The sequence below is a fragment of the Hemitrygon akajei genome, chromosome 15 (genome assembly GCF_048418815.1).
Source record: "Hemitrygon akajei chromosome 15, sHemAka1.3, whole genome shotgun sequence".
Taxonomy (NCBI): Eukaryota; Metazoa; Chordata; class Chondrichthyes; order Myliobatiformes; family Dasyatidae; genus Hemitrygon; species Hemitrygon akajei.
The window spans coordinates 53,441,142-53,461,407 of record NC_133138.1 but is presented as its reverse complement, the minus strand read 5'-3'; the positions used below and the strand labels follow the sequence as shown (position 1 = coordinate 53,461,407).

Sequence of the window (20,266 nt, the reverse complement as noted above, 5' to 3'; positions counted from 1 at the left end):
GTAAAATCTGGGGTGAGTTAAACAGAATGTGGTGAGAATAAAAAATGAGAGATCATATAGGACTGGTGTAAATGGATGGTGTATGGTTAGCATAGACCTGGAGGGCTGAACTGTCTGTTTCCATGCTGTGTCTCTCTGTGACTCTACAAGTTAGTGGTTTAAAACCACAGGAAACATTCTCAAGGCGACTGGTAGAAAATTGCCAAGGACATGAAGATTTTGTTTTGTTTTCACACAGTGAGTAGCAAAATCTGGATTGCACTGCCAGGGTGTGGTGAACTACATATAGCTGTCTGGACACGCCCCCCCCCCCCCCCCGCCCCGCCGCTGACTGCTCCTGTGGCTCCTCCCACGGACCCCGGTATAAAGACAATTGGAGCCTGAGCCCTGGTCTCAGTCTCCAGGATGTAGTGTGGTCGTCAATTGCTTCTTCTTCTTTCTTCCAGCCAATAAAAACCTATATCTCGCCTCATGTCTCGGAGAGTTATTGATGGTGCATCACAGGGATAGTAGTATATAGACAGGTTCAAGACAGCTGAAAAATAATTTGAAAAGTAAAAAAAATGCAAGGCAATGGGGAGAGGGCAGAGAGGGGGACAGGCTGGATTGTTCTTTGGCAAATCGAATAACCTCCTTACACTATCAAATAGACACAAAGCACAGAAATAGGCCTTTTTCTCACCATCCAGACCAAGCCCCAAACACACATTTTATGCTTGCACATTTTTATAACATAATCCTCTCCCCCAGGTTCTAGCACTCACCTGTTTACAAAATGCTATTTACTGCAGCTGGATACCATATTAAGCAGGAAACTGGTCCTCTCAGGGGAAAGCCAAGGGCCACATACAATATGTAAACTGTGTATGGGCAGCACGGGTCAGGATTGATCTCAGATTACTGGAGCTGTGTGACTGAGTTTGCCATTGGGTGATAACCCAATTAATTAACTCTGTTAATTGGTTAATAAAAGAAAGCATTTCAGCTTTGAGAGAAAATAAAGCAAAGCCAAATGCACTTTATGACACTGGCTTAGGCTAAGGCTTGCTTACTAAACAAAGCAAATGAACAGCCAAAGGCCGTTTATATTCTTCAATCTGAATAATACACTTTGAAAAATATAATTACCCTCCAAACCATGAGATTCTTTTAATCTTATGTTTTGCATTCTATGGTGGAGACACTAAAGAGAGATGTGAGGTTTCACTGCCCCCTTGTCAGAGTTCAACTTTAAACCCCCGTTTTTCAGGAGCTGACATTTAGAGTTCACCTAGTAGGAGGAGGGCACTGTCTCACCCACACACAAGATTCTCACCTGAAAAACTTGTGATTATCAGACACTGTAGGAAGTTTGGCCTGGCGGTCATATATAATGTTGTTCCATTTTTTAAATGTGGTATTTTCACTAGCACCATCTTGCTGCCTCATTTTTATACCAAAAAAGTTATGATTGTTGTGAATAAATCATTTCAATGGTTTCTGGTTAATTTATACAGACACACATATTATGCTCCTGTCTTGCACAGTGCCTAGGAAAAAAGGCAGGCAATCTGTGCATTCCCAATATACAATGAAATATTGTGATAAGATGCTTAAATAATTTCTTGCATATAAAAAGGCAAGCTTGGAACCAGTGATATGACTACTTAAAAAATGCCCATTTTCTAGAAGCATTACCAAATAAGCAGATTGGAACCTTTTATTATTATAGAATCAATGATAGACCATGGTAGCTCTACTGTCTGTCTTCATTGTGCCATTTTATTTCCTTTCAAGTACATATCCAATTCCCTTTAGAAATGGACAATTCAATTTTCTTTTAACATTGTTTCAGACAATACATTGCAGAGCACAGCATACCACTTCATGACAAGAAATCCTTACTTTGCTTCAAGTTATTTTACTTCTCACCTGAAGTACAACTCCAGTGATTAGTGACCATGTAAAAATTGCTGGGAAACAAATGCCACAATGTAGTGATGACACATTCCATCCACATCCTTTCAAGACAACTGAATGTATATATACAAAGCTGTAGTCAGCAGTATAATCCATCTCATAGAATATAGAACATACAGCACAATGCAGGCCTTTCAGCCCATCATTAAGTACCGATCTCTTATCCTACTCCAAGATCAATCAAACCCTTCTCTCCCACATAGCCCTCCATTTTTCTTTCATCTGTGGCCTTCCTAAAAGTCTTTTAAATATCCCTGATGCATCTGCCTCCACCAGCACTCACGGAAGTGGTTTACAAGCACTCACCACTCTCTGTAAAATAACAAATGTACAATTTTATGCATAACATTTCATTTTAGGACATTTGTTTCTCCCTTTGTTATTGCATCACTTGCACTGCAATTTTTAATTGCTTCATTGAACCTCAGTTTCCCTTACCACCTGCACTTGAAATATTGTAGATGATGGAATCCTGGAAAAAAAATGGAAAATCCCACAGCTACTCAGTAAGTCAAACAATAGGAGTACAGAAATAAACAGTTTGTGGTTCAGCCTGATAAGTCTCATCTGAACTGAGACTGTCCTTTGTCATTCTTTTGATAAGTCATCAACCTCAAATATCAGCTGTTTTTCCCTCCTTGGATGTTATCTGACTTATTGTTTATTACTGGTATGCTTTATTCATTATGGTTATATACGTATCAATGTTATTTTAGTATTAGCAAAACTAACATTTATTATCATCACTCACTGTTTTAAAAATGTCTAATTAGCCAAGTTAGATCACATTTCCCATCAAATTGGAGTCATATGTGGACATTTTTGAGAAACAATATTTGGTTCCATTCCACACTGGACATCAATCAATAGATTTTTTTTGCTAATTACAAAAGACAACTTCAGTTTCATTTATGGGTACCAGCTTAAGAGTAAACTTCTTAAGAAGTTCAAATTTACAAATGCAACTACTTGGCATAAAGTTAAGCTCCTTTGATTATCAGTGCAGCAGCCTTGCTACTGAACTACCATATTCGCACACCAAACTCAATTTATTTCTGCCTATTATCTGTTTTTTTTTATCAATTACAGCAAAGATTTCATAGCAATCAGCATCAGCCACCCCTTATACAAGTTGAACAACCTTTATGCATTATTCATTTTATCAGAGAACTTGAAGATGATCACAGTCACCAGTGCAAACATAAGCAGATTAGAGAGGCCACTGTTTACCCCTGTTCTCACAAAGAGATGTTAAAAACTCACCTAACATTTACCTGGACACAGAAGCAGAGCAATGTCTCCACTAGTGCTACAGCTGAGAGACAACTACAGGATTTTGCTATTTCTTGCTGTCAGTTCACCAAGCCTTCACTGCTACTGGAATAATGATAGATAGATAGATAGATAGATAGATACTTTATTCATCCCCATGGGGAAATTCAACATTTTTTCCAATGTCCCATACACTTGTTGTAGCAAAAACTCATTACATACAATACTTAACTCAGTAATAATATGATATGCATCTAAATCACTAACTCAAAAAGCATTAATAATAGCTTTAAAAAAAGTTCTTAAGTCCTGGCAGTTGAATTGTAAAGCCTAATGGCATTGGGGAGTAGCAGTGAAGGATAGTAACATCTGCCCTCTATGCCAGTCAGTCTTTTTTAGGTCAGGCAACCATAAAATCAACAGTATTGGTGTATATATTAAAGGATGTTTTTGTCAGCACCAAGACTTAAGTTTCCAACAGGTGGTCAAGATGAAAATCCTACTGTTTTTCAAACAAGTTAGATTTTGTTACTAGATGCTGATCAACACCTATAAATGTACTAGGGCTTAAACACACAAAGGATTCTACTTCATCAACACAGGTACCTTTAAACAACTATCAGAGTAATCATGAAATTGCTGTAATTGAATCACATCAGTGGGAGTTTGTTTACTTTACAGTGGTGCCTTTCAAAGTGGTTGGCTTTAGAGCTGCAATGAAAATTGCTGAGAATTGTGATGGCAATAGTGTGGGGGAAAATTCCAGTAGGATCTGTCATCAGGAGCTAATAGCACACTTTGTTTCCCTAATAAATATATCCTCACATGTAAGATCACAATCGCTGTTTTACATTAGCTATACATTAATTCCAAATCTACCTCTGAAAAATAAGCATCTCCATTCCGTCCCTAAATAGATGGACAATACTGATGCATTCAAGAAAGCAGAACCTCAACCAAAGAACATCTATGGAGTGTTTTAGATAAGCAACTTGAATATTTAACTTCCTCAGAATCAAGTTTAATATCACCAGTATATGTCACCAAATTTGTTACCTTCGCAGCAGCAGTACAATGCAATACATAATAATAGAGGAAAGTGTGAAATAAAGCGTGCGTGTGTGTGTGTGTGTGTGTGTGTGTGTGTGTGTGTGTGTGTGTGTGTGTGTGTGTGTGTGTGTGTGTGTGTGTGTGTGTGTGTGTGTGTGTGTGTGTGTATATACATACTAGTTAAATTAAGTAAGTAGTGCAAAAATAGAAAAAATAAAAATGTAGTGAGGTATTGTTCATAGGTTCAATGCCCATTCAGAAATTGGACTACAGAAGGGAAGAAGCTGTTCCGTAATCACGATTGTGAGCATTGCTCTTTCTCTACCTTCTTCCTGATGGTAGCAACAAGAACACGGGAGTCATGACCTGAATGATGGGGGTCCTTAATGAGGCATTGCTCCATGAAGATGTCCTGGATACTACGGAGATCAGTGCCCATGATGCAACTAAGTTTACAAATCCCTGCAGTAGCTCCCCCATGCCAATACCAGACAGTGTTGTAGCCAGTTAGATAGATAGATAGATAGATAGATAGATAGATAGATAGATACTTTATTCATCCCCATGGGGAAATTCAACTTTTTTTCCAATGTCCCATACACTTGTTGTAGCAAAACTAATTACATACAATACTTAACTCAGTAAAAAAATATGATATGCATCTAAATCACCATCTCAAAAAGCATTAATAATAGCTTTTTAAAAGTTCTTAAGTCCTGGCGGTAGAATTGTAAAGCCTAATGGCATTGGGGAGTATTGACCTCTTCATCCTGTCTGAGGAGCATTGCATCGATAGTAACCTGTCGCTGAATGCTATCCACTGTACTTCTGTAGAAATTTGCAAGTGTCTTTGGTGACACACCAAATTTCCTCAAGCTCCTAATTAAATATAGCCACTGTCATGCCTTCTTTGTAGCTGCATCAATATGTTGGGTCCAGGATAGATCCTCAGAGATATAGACACCCAGGAACTTGAAATTGCTCGCTCTCTTGACTTCTATGGGGACTGGTGTATGTTCCCTCGTCTTAACCTTTCTGAAGACCACAATCAGTTCTTAGTCTTACTGGTGTTGAGTGTAAAGTTGTTACTGTGACACCACTCAACTAGCTTATGTATCTTGCTCCTGGTCAACATTTCCTGACTTAAAACACCAATCTCCACCCTCTCACCATTTGGTAAAACCGTTAGACATACAAGAGATTAGAAAATACCAGCAGGTACTCTCTTCATGCCCAAAATGTGGAACACAAGTGTACATCTTGCTGTGGTCCCACTGTTTTGGCCTTGATGCAATTCTCATTTTAGAATTTCCAAAATTAGAATAAAGTGAAAAAGGCAAAGGTAAAACCATGACAGTTTTTTTTGCAGCATCAGAATATCTTTGCTAAGTCGGCATCTTTAAAACAAGTGACCTTACAATGAGGCAATTTCTACATGACAAACATTCAACTGTATATGTTAATCAGTGCTTCTGCCAAGAATACATGGGTTCAATTGCATCACTTCATCTACATATAATATAGAATCCCAAAGTATATAAAAGTAATCCATATTGGCTCTTCAAAAAAGGACTCCTTGGAGAGTCAATTTTTTTGTGAATGGATTTTGGATCTTTCAGATTAAATTTCTGCTTCTTTCTGTTTGTAAATCAAACTTGCTCTGTACTGTTCATGAATCAATTTCTAAAGTAAGCATCTAATATATTCGCAGGTGAGTTCTTAAAAATTCCAGTCAAGATGAATTGTTAAGCAACAGCTACGTTGCCTCTGTGCTGCAGGATGTAAACAGTATAAAAATTAACTAATGAACACAACAGCTGTCCACTAACAGTAATAATCAACCCATTCAATTATTGAAACTTAATAGAATTCCATTTTATTTTACATGAATGGGGTCTGACTACTGGAAAGTATAGCGAACACATTTATTTATTTGGCTGAAATGCAAAGTACATTGGCCTGTATTTGTAATAGTTTTTTCAAAAGCTGAGTAAATCTATTACACTCCAGAGAAACATTAGAGGGATTTATATCGAGAATACAGCCAGAACACAGGAGAAGTAAGAAAGCAATCAACAGAGGTAAGATAGAATTTTATGCACAAAAGAACGTGAAATGTAGTAAGAAAAAGACATCCAGGGACCAACTAACTTGAATCCTGATTCAATATGCAGATACAGAAAGTACATGAACTGAAATAACATCAGACAGTTCCATACATCTACTATCAAAGGGTTTTCCCTCTTTCCCATGGTTGCTTTCTCAGATTTTCCCTACAGCTGTCTCATATATTCATCCATGTACACTCAGGCAACTTTCCTTTAAATATTAGTGCATTGCAATCTCATTTCTGGCTTTTCCCCAGGTTATTAATCTCTTTCCTCTCTGAGCACTAAAACACTTATTTTAGAATACTTGTATAACCAAGTATACATAGTGGAGCACAACTGGCATTGGACATCTACAAAAACTTGTGAAATTTCACGATATCAACTCATATAATCAAGGAAGTTCCCTGCTGCTTAGCATATTACACCCTCTTTCGGATGAGGAATCTCCACAAACTGATGTCATAACAGACAAAAGGAGGATGGTTATAACTGACAGAGATGAATAGTCTCTGTCCTAGGATGACCTCTACTCACTACTGTCAACAGGAAGGTACAGGAGCCCGAGGACTCATACTGACGGGTTCAGGAACAGTTATTACCCCTCAGCTATCAGGCTCTTGAAACAAAAATGATAACTTCACTCACATCACTTGCCCCAATGTTCCCACACCTATGGACTCTCTTTCCAAGACTCCTCATCTCATGTTCTTGATAGTTATTGCTTATTTTTATTATTATTATTGATTATTTATTTATTTTTGCATTTGCACAATTAGTTGTCTTTAGCACACTGGTAGGATGCCCAAGTTTCCTTCAGCTCCACAACTTTCTCCAGACTCAAGAGGTAGCCATGGGCACCAGCATGGGTCCCAGCTATGCCTGCCATTTTGTAGGCTATGTATGTAGCACCCTGGGAAAGTTTCACTGCTAACAGAATAGTTTTTCTGTAGAAAGCAATGTTTGGAATATGGTTAGAAATAATGGATGCTTTGGAATGTGAGCCATCCAATCAGGGGAGCGGGTTTTTGTGTAGTATGCCTGACACCGGTGTGAGCTGGGGTCCTTTCTTCAGCGGGAGATGAAGAGTGAAGACACTGGAGACAACCAGTTGTAGGATTCGACCTGGTGGGGGTCTGTGATTCCATGCAGCAAGGTGCAACAGTCGACTGAGGATTAGTGAATAAGAACTTTTAGAAGAGTTGAGCTCCAACTGTGCATATTTGACTGTTCAATTATAATATGACCTTTTTGAATTTTTCTTCCTTTACTCTTTAGTTAAGGTTCATAAATATAATTTCTTTAATTGTATGCCATATGCTGTCTGTTATTTCTTGGCACTGAGTTGTAACAGGGTAGCAAATTACACAGCATCCACACAAACCGGGGTTTAGGGTGGGAGAGCCGTCTCTATCTCACAGGTTTGGCTGGACTGGAGTGCATCTTCCCTAGATTTACACAGCCAAGGAAAGCAGTGGGGTTTCATGTAGAACAGTCCATGATCCAAGCCTCCTCTGGTAATGCTTCCCAACTCTTCCTCTGCTACACTGATGGCTTCCTATACCCATGCTGAGCTCGTCAATTTCATTAACTTTGCCTCTAACTTCTACCCTTCCCTTAAATTTACTTTTTTCATTTCTGACACCTCCCTCTCCTTTCTCGATCTCACTGTCTCCACCTCTGGAGACAAACTGTCAACCGACATTTTTTGTAAACTTACCAATTCTTACTGTTATCTTGACTATACCCCTTCGCACCCTATCTCCTATAAAAATGCTATTCCTTTTTCTCAGTTCCTTTGTCTCCACTGCATCTATTCCCAGAACGTGGCTTTCCTTTCCAGGTCATCAGAGATGTCCTTCTTCTTTACCAAACATAGTTTCTCCTCCACCACTATTGATGCTGCCCTCACCTACAACTCCTCCAATCCTCAAACATCCGCGCTCACCCCATCTTCCTGCCCCCTTGATAGTGATAAAGTTCCTCTTGCCCTTACTTAACACCCCATGAGCCTCTGCATCCAGCACATCATTCTCCACATCTTCTGCCATCTTCAAATATATCCTACCACCAAACGTATCTTAACCTTCCCCCCTCTGTTTTCCACAGGGATTACTCCCTCCATGGTTCCCTTGAGTATCTGTCCCTCTCACTAATCTCCCTCCTGGCACTTATCCATGCAAGTGGCCCAAGTGCTACACCTGCCTAATTACCTCCTTCCTCATCTCTATTCAGGGCCCCAAGCAGTCCTTCCAGGTGAGCAACACTTCACCTACAAATCTGCTGCTATCTTCTTTTGTGTCCCGTGCTCCTGATGCAGCCTCCTCTACATTGATGAGGTCCATCATAAATTAGGGGACTGCTTCATCAAACACCTCTGCTCCATCTGCCAAAAGCTGAAGTTCCCGGTGGCCAAACATTTTTATTCCAATTCCCATTCCCGTTCTGATATGTCGGTCCAAGGCCTTCTCTTATGCAAAGATGAGACCACCCTCAGGGCGGAGGAGTAACACCTTATGTTCCATCTAGGTAGCCTTTAATCTGATGGCATGAATATTGATTTCTCCTTCTGGTGAAGAAATTTTTCCCTCCCCCTCTTCTTTTTCTACTCCCCACTCTGGGCTCATACCTCTTCTCACCTGCTTATCCCTTCCCCCTGGGTCCCCTCCTCCTTCCCTTTTTCCTATGGTCCATTCTCCTATCAGATTCCTTTCTCACCAGTCCTTTACCTTTCCTATCCACCCGGCTTCACCTATCACCTTCTAGCTATCCTCCTTCTCCTCCCTCCAACTTTTTATTCTGGCATCTTCCCCCTTCCGTTCCAGTCCTGAAGAAATGTCTCAGCCTGAAACATTGACTGCTTATTCATTTCAGTAGATGCCGCCTCACCTGCTGAGTTCCTCCAGTACTTTGTGTGTGTGTTGCTTTGGATCTTCAGCATCTGAAGACTTTTTCATGTTTACAAGTTGGTGCGATGTTTCATTAACTCTCTTATGATTATTATTCTATGGATTTATTATGTTGACATATATGAACTTTGATTTACAACTTTTTTAATAGATACATTTCAGATCAGCACATGAACATGAATGACTGCCTGCTACTACTTTCTTGAGGATCTTCTTGCCATCATAAAATCAAACCTGGGGATCATCACTGCATCAAGAAAGGGAAGTAAGTAAAAAGTTAAATTTTGTGTTTACCTTTTTTTTCCACAGAAATTCCAAGAGAGTGAATTTTATTACTTTGTTACACTGGAAAACAAAAATTTTGCTTCTTGAATACTTCTGCATGTATCTTATGGATCTTGGGCTGCTGATCATGAAAATCACTATGGAATTTCTCTATCACGCACTATGTTTTTTTAAAAACAACTGTATTTGTTAATTCAATTCATAATTCAAGTCAGATAACTGATGCTAAGATTAAGGATCTTGTTGGTCCACAAATCAAACAGGACATCAATGACAGGCAATTTGAAGAACTTCTAGTGGGACTGGAGAAAATCACATGAAAGGCATTCAAGAATGTTGCTGAAATTTTTTTTGGCAACTACAGAGCACCAAACTACATGCAGCTGGTTGACAACATGCTTCAAGCATACAAAGCCATGAAATGCAACATGTCACTAAAGACTGATTTTCTGCATTGCCATTTAGACTTCATTCCTGCAAATCTTGGCACTGTCAATGACATGCATGGTGTAAGTTTTCACCAGGGCATTATGATCATGAAGAAACAGTGTCAGGGCAAATGGAATCCATCAATGCAAGCAAATTATTGTTGGACACTTAAGCGAGAAGCCTCAGGCACCAAGTACAAATGAAAATCATCAACAAAACATTTTTAGTTTAGTTGAACTGTTGCAAAGCATCAGCGTGGTAATGCAATTAAACACATTATATTCAATAAAAGTTAATTTCTTGTTTCTTCAAATTCCCACATGAAGCAAGTAGTCTGAAATTATATTTGTGTTCAGCTTCAAGCTATCATAAACAAAACAAATTCTGAGGAAGCAACACTTTCAAAAAAAGTTGCTGTCCTGTGTTTATTTTTAAACATATCTTAGATTTCTAGGCTGCAATTTGTGAATTCTGTAAGGTCAAATTTCCATACTACAAATGGCCATAACACAGAGATCATTGTACAGTGCACCATAGTGTGGACACTAATGCTCTATCTAACTGAAACATAATCTCCCACTTTTATATTCAATTGTTCTGGCAATAGCCCTTTTGACAGCATTCCTACTTACTTCATAAACATGCATTCTCTAACCACAATTACCATCAGTATACATGCACCACAAGGCTTTGTAACTAGCCCCTGGCTCTGTTCACAATATAGCTACGACTGAGACTAAGTACAGCTCCAATGCCATATTTAGGTTTGCTGACAACACCACTATTGTGGCTGAATCAAAGGTAATGATGAACTGACATAAAGGAGGGAGCTTGAAAATCTGGTTGATTACTGCAACAACAACCTCCCACTCCACGTCAGCAGAACCACAGAGCTGATTATTAGCAGGAAGAAACTGGAGGTCCTTGACCCATTTCTCATTAAGGGATAGGAGGTGGATAAAGTCGGCAGCTTTAAATTCCTTGGCATTATCATATTGGGATCTGTCCTGGGACTAGCAGTAAGTGTCACTACAAAGGAGGCATGGCAGTGCCTCTACTTTCTTAGACGTTTACTCAGATTTCGTACATGTGAACTTTGACACACTACTATAGATGCAGAGTATCCTGACTGTTGCAACAAGGTCTAGATTGGAAACACCATTGTCCAGGAATGAAAAGGCCTACAAAAATTGAGAGATACAGCCCAATCCATCCATTGCAGGCAAAGCCCTCTTCACCATTTGGCACAGACATGATGGGCTAAAAGACCTAATTCTGATCTTATGTCCTATTGTCCTTGAGCACATCTACAAGAAGCAATGCCACAAGAATGCAGCATCTATCATCAAGGACCCCTCTACCATCCAGCCTATGGTCTCTTCTCGCTACTTGCATCAAGAAGGAGGTACAGGATCCTCAAGTCCCATAGCACCAGATTCAGGAACTGTTATTATGCTTCAATGATCAGATTCCTGAATAAGTGTGAATAACTTCACTCACCACAGCTCTGAAATGATTCCACAATAATGGATTCACTTTCAAGGACTCAACAACTCATGTTCTCAATATTATTTATTTATTATTATTGTACTTGTACAGATAATCTTCCTTGATACATTGGTTGTTTGTCAGTCTGTGTGTGTAGCTTTTCATTGAGTTTAGGATTGGTTCTAAAGTGAATGAATCTTAGGGTAGTATATGATGACATATACAGTATTTACATTGATAATATATTTACTTTCAACTTGAACTTTTGAACTTTGTTTCCCTAGCATGTTAAAATGGATTATTGATCTCACAATGCATCTCATTATGATCTTTCACTTTATTGTTCACCTACACTGCACATCATCCGTAACTGTTTTTTCTGCATTATGTTATTAATTTACCTTTTATTACTTCAATGCACTGCTTAATAATTTGATCTACATGAAGTATTGACAGGGCGCTGGAACAGGGATCCAATCACAGACCCAGTACTGTGCACACAGTGATATTAATTGAGTAACAAATCCCAAGGTGCAAACAAGGTCGGCAACAAAGTTCAGGCAGAGATCAAAACATCCAGACAAATCCAAAAATCTGAATCAGGAAACAGGCAGAGTCGATATTCAGATGGACAGAGTACAGAACTGAATGCTGGAAAGGCTCAGGCAACAAACAGGTGAAAACACAGGACTGGAATCCACTGAGCAGATGAAGAGAAGCAGATGATAGGTGGAGCACAATGAGACACAGGTGGCAGCAATACAGGTAATAATGAGAAGCAGATGAGAGACAGCACACTCAGTAATACAGGGGCTGGAGTAGAGCAGGAGCAGGGACAGGAGCACATGGCAATACAAAACCACAGGCTGACAGCTTGGGGGAAATACACAAAAACAGATTTCAACTGGAGGTACTGACAAGTATGCAAGACAATCTTTTTCTCTGTAGCTTGGTACATGTGAAAATAATCAACAATTGCAATTGTCCTGAGTACTCTTGCCTTCCAATTTCAGAATTACAGTTTTCTCTAGGACATTACATGTGTCATCCATAGTGAAGACTGATGCAACAAACCTATTTCACCCACTGTTTTCTATTATTCATCTCCCAGACTCACACTCTCAGACCAATGCTCACATTGTCAATTGTTTTACTTCTCAAGGTTTACAAGCTCTCACTGTCAATATTCAGATTTCTGGCCACCTTTGTCTCATTCCAATTTTCCACCCATTTTAATCTCTTAGTCATTCTCTACTGCTTTTACTTTCTGTACAGTTTATTGCACTGCCACCTGATTTAGCTCATATAACTGCTTTCCCTTTAAAATTTTTAATTACGCATGGACTGTGAAATTAGGAATATTGTATACCTATTCTGTGAATTTGCAAAGTTCCCCTTAAATGGCTGCATTGTATCTCAATTGACCAGTCTCTCAGCCTAAACTGCCAATTTTGTCCAGTTTGTTCTGATTATATAGCCTCATAAATGCTCTTATTTAAGCTCAAAATATTAGATTTAGACATTCTCCTCTTGTTCAAACTAAGTGTAAAATTCAATCATCTTATCTTTATTGTTACCTACAAACTCCTTCATTGTGAGATTTTAGTTAATTTCATGCCATTTTACAATACTGCTATGAAATTATCTAAATTATTTATGAACTCTTATCCATGCTATCCATGCTCATCAATCTCCTATCAGATTCCCCCTTCTCCAGCCCTTTATCTTTTTCACCAATTGACTTCCCAGCTCTTTACTGCACCCCTCCTGCATTCCCAGTTTCACCTTTCACCTACTACCTTGTATTTCTTCCTCTCTTCCCATCTTCTTACTCTGACTCCTCATCTTCTTTCTCTAGTTGTGATGAAGGGTCTCAGCCCAAAGTGTCAACTGTTTACCCTTTCCAAAGATATTGCCTGGCCTGCTGAGTTCCTCCAACATTTGGTGTGTGTTGCTTGGATTCCTATCACCTGCAGATATTCTCTTGTTTATCATCAATTTTTATTAGTATATGTGGAGATCAAAGTTGATGGTGATTATTGTCCTAACTTTCTAATAAATTATCTTTACTTATTTTTCCTTCTGACCTACAGTGAGGTTATTATGCAACACACCCACAAGCGACTTCTAAACTTAACTAGTTTGCATCCCCACCTAAAACCATTTCTACATCCTGGATTCTTCAACTCGGGTTATCCTTCTCTTTTGTGAGGCAGGTCCACTCTGCCATCTTTTATAACTTTCCATCCCCTTAAGAATAATGTGTCCTTCAGTATTCAGGTCCTAATTATGTTATGCTACAAACATATTTTTTTTTGTTATGGCCATCAGATCATACTTCTTTCTGTTGTGCTCTCATTTAATCTGTTTTATTTTAGAACAGATGAAATGAAAGCACAAACTCTTTAATCTTTCATTTTTGTAATCTTTGTAGTCTGGTTGCTGAATTATGCTGAAATATATACACTTGATGTTCTTCCTGTTTAATTTTATTTATCATTTCCCATTCTAATGGCTTCCTCTTTTGCATTGACATTCCCTTATACTTTACGAGAGCATCCCAACATTGATCCATTTATTTTTAAATGTTAGATATCCTTTGCAGCCCTAGTTATGTGACTTTCTAGTGCTGGCCCAGCATGATATGGACAATCCCAATTGTACAGCTTCCACATTCACTAGTACTGGTGCCAATGTTCCATGAACTAAAGCCCATTTCCACACCAGCCTTTTCTCCAACTTATTCTCCTTTGCCAATTGTATATGGGCCAGGTCACAATGTAGAAAGTATCTGAATTGACACTGTTTTTGGTGTCTAGATCTTCATAATAACTGTGCAGAGGCACTTTCTTGGGGTTAGCAGCACATGAATGGATCTTCCTGCCCCAAACTTAAGCAAATATCTAACAGCTTGGAGTTGGCTACCTGCAGTATTACTCTTTACTGCAGAAAACAGAGTTTATCCCTTCCCTATACTGACCTTACTAACAGTCATGTTTTTCTCTCCTCTTCAATGGCTTCCTCCAGTATGTTGTTATGGTCAGCCAATTCATCCACCCTGCAGCCATCCAAGCAGCCAATAGAACCTCAGCCCTGTTGGGACCATTGCAATTGCTGAGGTGCTCAAATCCTATCCTCTTGGTTCTCTTACCCATTTCATTTGCAATCAAACCCCTTAGCCATGATCACTTATGAACTCAGAAGACCCAGTGAAGTCCATCCAAACATCAAGGTGAATCGTGCTCTTCCAGGTATTTTGCAATCAATTACAAGGCAAAATCCCTCACACCACAAAGACGTGGCACAAGGGTGTTTGCGCTGGATTACAGAGTCAGTCACCTGTAAGCTCCCATATGTTGCAGCTATGATGCATCCTTTATCTTGCCATCCTTAACGTGCATTAATTAACCAATTAATTATTTTATACAATTATTTGTTTTCCTTTTCCACATTTGTTATTATTTTACCTCCAGTTCTGAACTATTATAAACGTTGGGGATGAGAATGGAATCTTAACTATTTACCAAGTACTCATCAAACATTTGGTTTCTTTCGACGACTCAGAGCACTTGGAGTGGAAAACGGCTGACATTTTAAATTTCTGATATCTGGTAGCTAGCCTTTTTATTCTCCTTTACTCAGTGTCATTTCATGCATGTTTGGTTACAGCAGACAATTCGGCTCATTATAAATTGTGCTGTTATAAATTGGCTGTTATGCACTCCGAGCTCCACCTACAACTTTATCGCTGAACATTATGTTAGCATCCGTATTACAGCAGTACTTTCCACTAAATGCACTACACGTAACTCCTGGGCTTTGTCTACAGCACTTCGCAAACTGCAAGCTGCACCGGAGAAACAGTATAAAGGGCAGAAGGCGCATGAGAACATCAGCAGCGCTGAATCAGTTCTCGCAGAATCTCTCCAACTTGGATTACGTCGCTTTTCCTTTACAGTATTCTATATCCAGGAGCTCTCTTCCCTACAGAACAAGTTAAGCTTGGATACCTTAAACTCGCTGAGCGTAACGGTTCAGAAGACCGCTCGCCACCACCTTCAAGGGTAACTGGGGTCGGTTCCGTGTTTCAGCAATGACATCCACAGCCGATGACTGAATGAATAAAACACGAGCCAGCGGTCCCCTTTTCCTATGAAATATCATACTTGTACCCCACTTTCGGTGTGCGCCTAGGGAGGTTTTGAACACTGCGCTGTCCCGCTCTCATTGTGCAGGGCTCGCACTGAATTGCCCGCATTCACGGAAGCGCCGGACTTCTAACGCGAGATGCACCGGCCGCTTGGCTGGATTTAATTAACTGCCCCGACTTTGCCTACTGTAAAAATGTACAGCGATCTCAGCAGATGACAGCTGCGTCAGTCCTCTCCAATCTCACCCGCTTTTTCCTCCCTCTCCTTTCCGCTTCAGTTTGCTTTTCGACTTGTGTTTGCATGATCGGCAGTTGCAATGGAGTTGACGAGGCCCGGTTACTCAATTCAGAGCTCTCCATTGACTATCTATCTCCGTTTGGAAAACTCCAGGCCCCGTTCACCTTGTGCAATCAGCACTTCGTAAAGCACGAGCCATTGAAAAATTAACCTTCCCAACTTGCACCAGATCTTTATTCTATTTTCCAGCTACGTTGAAGACGTACACGCATTAATGAAGTGTACATCCAAGGGGATTTCCCAACACTTCAATGCGTTCTGTGAACTGCTACAGAATCTGATTCAGTATTTCATCCTACCAATTTATCTAACATACAACGTAACACACACACACACAAGCACAAAACACTGATAGCTATATTTTGCCACAAGTTTACGAAGAAACCTCAATATCGAAACTCCACACAGCAACTATAAAGCAGAATTATCAATTAGTCTGTGCGTTGATTGGGCGATACTGTGACTTTCATACAGACTAAATTATAATCCTTGCAGAAGCGACGTGTTAAAGACCAGTGCTAGTTTAGATCTTGGATTGCTGACAACGTACGACGTAAATAAATGCTCATTCTACTCGTGGAAAGCAGCTTCACTACGTTTGCCACCATTAAAAAGACAAACAAAGTGCTTCCTTACCTATGTGAATGATAGAATCACTGGCTACAGTGTCGGCACATAAGATCCAAGCGATGGACACAAATAGCGCGGCGAAAACTTCCATTTCCTTTATACTGTCAGTTGAAGACAGCCGGTATCCGCTGCATAAAGCACATAACATGAAAGCGAAACCTTGTGATCCAAATGTATTGATCAATTAAAACCTGTTCTTATATTGAAACGGCCTCTTTCTTGCTTGACAATCCACTTCTAGAACTTTGCTTGCATTTTAAAAAATAAATAACATGCACATAACGTGTCCTTCGATTTCACTCTTCCAAAGACTGAAAACACCAAGTGACGATAGGGTAAACCAAACTACAGCTGAAATCTGCGCGATTCGGCAAGGGCAGCTCCGTTACTTCCCTGCTCGCCGTTCACGATGTTGCAAAACAAATGTATTTTACCGTAACTGGCTGCTACAAATTCAATGTCAGTCAGAGGCGAAAAATCCATGACACCCAAAATCCGAGCAGCCAGAGCGGAGTAACAGTGCAATATCCACTTGCAGACCGTCTGCAGAGACTATTCGTCTCTCGTGCGTTGTGCTCTGTGAAGAGAGCTCGGCAAGGCAACGGAGGTACGAGCCGCCTCTCTCCTCAGATCATTGCCTTAAATCGGTCAAAAACATGAGACGCCAGATAGCTTGCATTCACACAGCAATGAGCGGCACTGACTGGCAATACCTTCCATTTGCGTTGGTAAAACTGACGTTATGCAGCATTTTCCGGAATAGGACACGCAGAAATGCCCTGGGTTCATCTGAAACTCGTCACGGGTTGTTAGCAGCATTCAAAGCGGGCATGTTGAAAACACTGAACGCCTTCCATGCTTTGGTGAGCGCTTAGTCCCCAGAAGACGTTTGTGTTACTGTTCCTCATTTAAAATACCCGTTTACTTGAATGAGTTACAGTTCGAATTGAAAAACCAAAGAGATCAAAAACAACGATAGGAATCTTGTGCATTATAGCGATCGCAATCTCGTCATTTGGGGACCAAGGCACACTAATTAAAATAGGCAGCAACAAACTTAGTAACTAATGGGCATTTTCTGTTGCACCAATGGGGAAGGATCAATAGCCGAGACTGCTCTATTGATCTCGTTTCACATGACGTCATCTAAAATACTATTTAAACAAATGAAAGACAATTTATTCATGATATACCTATGAATGGATTTGGCAGACGAGAAACAAAGCCAGAAGTAATTCAGTGTGATAACTCACAAAATGGAAGAAGTCCAGCCTGAGATATAAATACGTTCTTCTGTTAATACTGAGTTAGCAACATTCCGGTTAAAGCGGGATAAAACTCTCTTCAGGCACCGATAAAGAACGAATAACACTAACTTTGGATTTCTCTTCTGTAGTCCATAATATTCAGCAGACACCCGTGCACATATGCACATTCAATGAACTGGTTTAAATCTACCCAAATTTGCTTTACCTTGGAATTGTACCGAAGAGCCATCTTGGCCAGTAAATCCAGGAAATATCTTGGTAGACCCTGGCAGAAGAAACTAGCGCCTTTTAATAATCTAAAAATAGAAGTTGAGTTAACTGACTTGAGAATTGAGTCCCAGACCACATCAGATAAGGAAATATTTAAGTCATGCTCCCAAGCCATTCTAATTTTATTAAAGGGGGCGCGCCGTAAAGACACTAATTTATCACAAATAAAAGATATTAAGCCCTTACCCAGTGGATTAATAGAAAGAAAAAAGTCCACAGCGTTTTTCTCAGGCATCTCAGGAAAGTTGGGTAATAAAGGATTAATGAAGTGTCTGATTTGGAGATATCTAAAGAAATGGGCATTAGGTAGATTAAACTTAGCAGAGAACTGTTGAAAAGATGCGAAACGATTATCAATTAAAAGATCTTCGAAATGCCTAATCCCCTTTCTGTATCAATCATGAAATGTTGAATTGTGCATAGAAGGTTAAAAAAAAAGATGATTATGTAAAACAGGACTAGAAAGGGAAAAACCATGGAAACCATTAAATTTCCTAAACTAGACCCATATTCGCACAGTATATCTGACAAGAGGGTTAACAATTAGTCTAGGCAAACTACAAGGGAGTGCAGATCCAAGAAGTGCAGAAATAGAGAGATCTTTAGAAGAGTTCAGCTCCATTGCCACCCATTTAGGGCAGTCAGACTGGCTATGAAAAAAGGACCAGAAGATAAGACATCGAATATTAGCTGCCCAATAGTATAGACGAAAATTAGGTAAAGCTATGCCACCTTCTGATGGTTGAGGAGTAATAACTGTTCCTGAATCTGGTGGTAGGGGTCCAGATGCTCCTGTTCCTTCTTCCTGATGGCAGCAGTGAGGAAGAATTAGCATAGCTGCTGTCAGTGTAGAGTTTGCATGCTCTCTCCACTAGATTGGTTTTCTCTTTCTCTTTGTAATATGTGAGGAAGGGCTGATGGTGGTGTATCTAATTCCGAGTGTGTGTCTCTTCTGTTAGATAATCCAGTTGTGTTTATGTATCAGACTTCCTTAGAAATCCAATTCAAGGAGGATTAGGAGAAAATTGAGAGAATCTAACCACAATCAATTGTACGGCTTATCATTGCTGGAATAATGGCACCAATAACAAATAGTAGATAATATAGACAAAATTCTTAAGAGCATTCATGAGTGTATAAGAAAAAGAAATTAATAATGTTACAAGGCATTAAGAGGAATCACTATAACTTGTTCAATGTTGTTTCTTTATAGAAGAAAGAGATCCAGATGAGAAAAGAAGATTTATTGAAGAAATTTAATCACAAAATGCTAAAACGTTTGATGCTCAATATTCGGCTGTCAATAAATGATAAAAGGCTGAGTGGATGCACAAGTTTTCAGAGTTAGAAATATGGAGATTTCCAAGATAATAAATAAGATCATAGAAATTTTAATTAAAACAGGAGATCGGGGACCAACACATGCACAATGGCAATATTAAACGCCCACCAGAACGTGGTGTATGATTGAAAGCGTGAAATTGAGCTTTGAGTAAGCTGGAGTTGGGAGCAGAGCAAGGTAGATTCATCTATGGAGCATTGAAATAACCATTACAAGAAATAGCATCGGATGTTAAAACGGGGACAGAAGTGAGCAACTTTTTTTCTGAGAAGATTCAGGAAAAGGAGTACTGTTGCAGAGGCTTCTGGTGACATTTGAGTAATTAAACTTGCAGTCTGTAGTGGGATCTCTAAAGTTGAACATTGAAGGCTTCTGGGCTCCTTGCCTTCTGGAAGAAGATTGTGTAGTGAATTATACCAAGGAAGTTCAGACAGGATATGAAGAGATTGGACGTTACCAAGGAATGTTGTTTATGACTTTTGTCTGCATCATCTCTATGTGTGGTAAGAAATTAGATTTTCTTGGACTGATTGAAAGTGTGAGAGACATGAAAGAGTCTTTGAATAGTAAAGTACAGCAAAGGTTTTGAATGAGAGAAGGTGCATTGAAGGTAATGTTTTTAATATGAGCTCTTTCAAGGGATTATTTTCAGTTTTGGAGTTTTCAGGTGATGCTTGCATAGGGGTAAGCTATTTATAGAGTCAACTGGCTTAATAATAGAGAAAAGCACATAGTCAGAAGGTTTATGGAATGAGATGAATCGGCTAAAGTTGTGTGCCTTGGAAAAGCTTTGGGAAGGAGATCAACA

The 20,266-nt window shown here is 39.5% G+C and overlaps 1 protein-coding gene across 2 annotated transcripts in view; it reads right to left on the bottom strand.

Annotated features, from left to right (window-relative positions):
• The window catches only part of LOC140739358 (glutamate receptor ionotropic, delta-2-like), a 506,376-nt gene extending 489,075 nt beyond the window's left edge, over nt 1-17,301 (bottom strand). Inside the window, exons 1-2 of one of the 2 annotated variants that reach the window (XM_073067584.1) lie at nt 17,013-17,301; nt 16,585-16,706 (exon numbers count right to left, since the gene is read on the bottom strand). In XM_073067584.1, coding sequence (XP_072923685.1) covers nt 16,585-16,669 — 85 coding nt within the window. In that variant the 5' untranslated portion in view covers nt 16,670-16,706; nt 17,013-17,301. Of the gene's footprint in view, nt 1-16,584 lie in introns of both variants that reach the window. The other variant, XM_073067583.1, reaches the window with a different exon arrangement.
• Between the last annotated feature and the right edge of the window lie 2,965 nt (nt 17,302-20,266).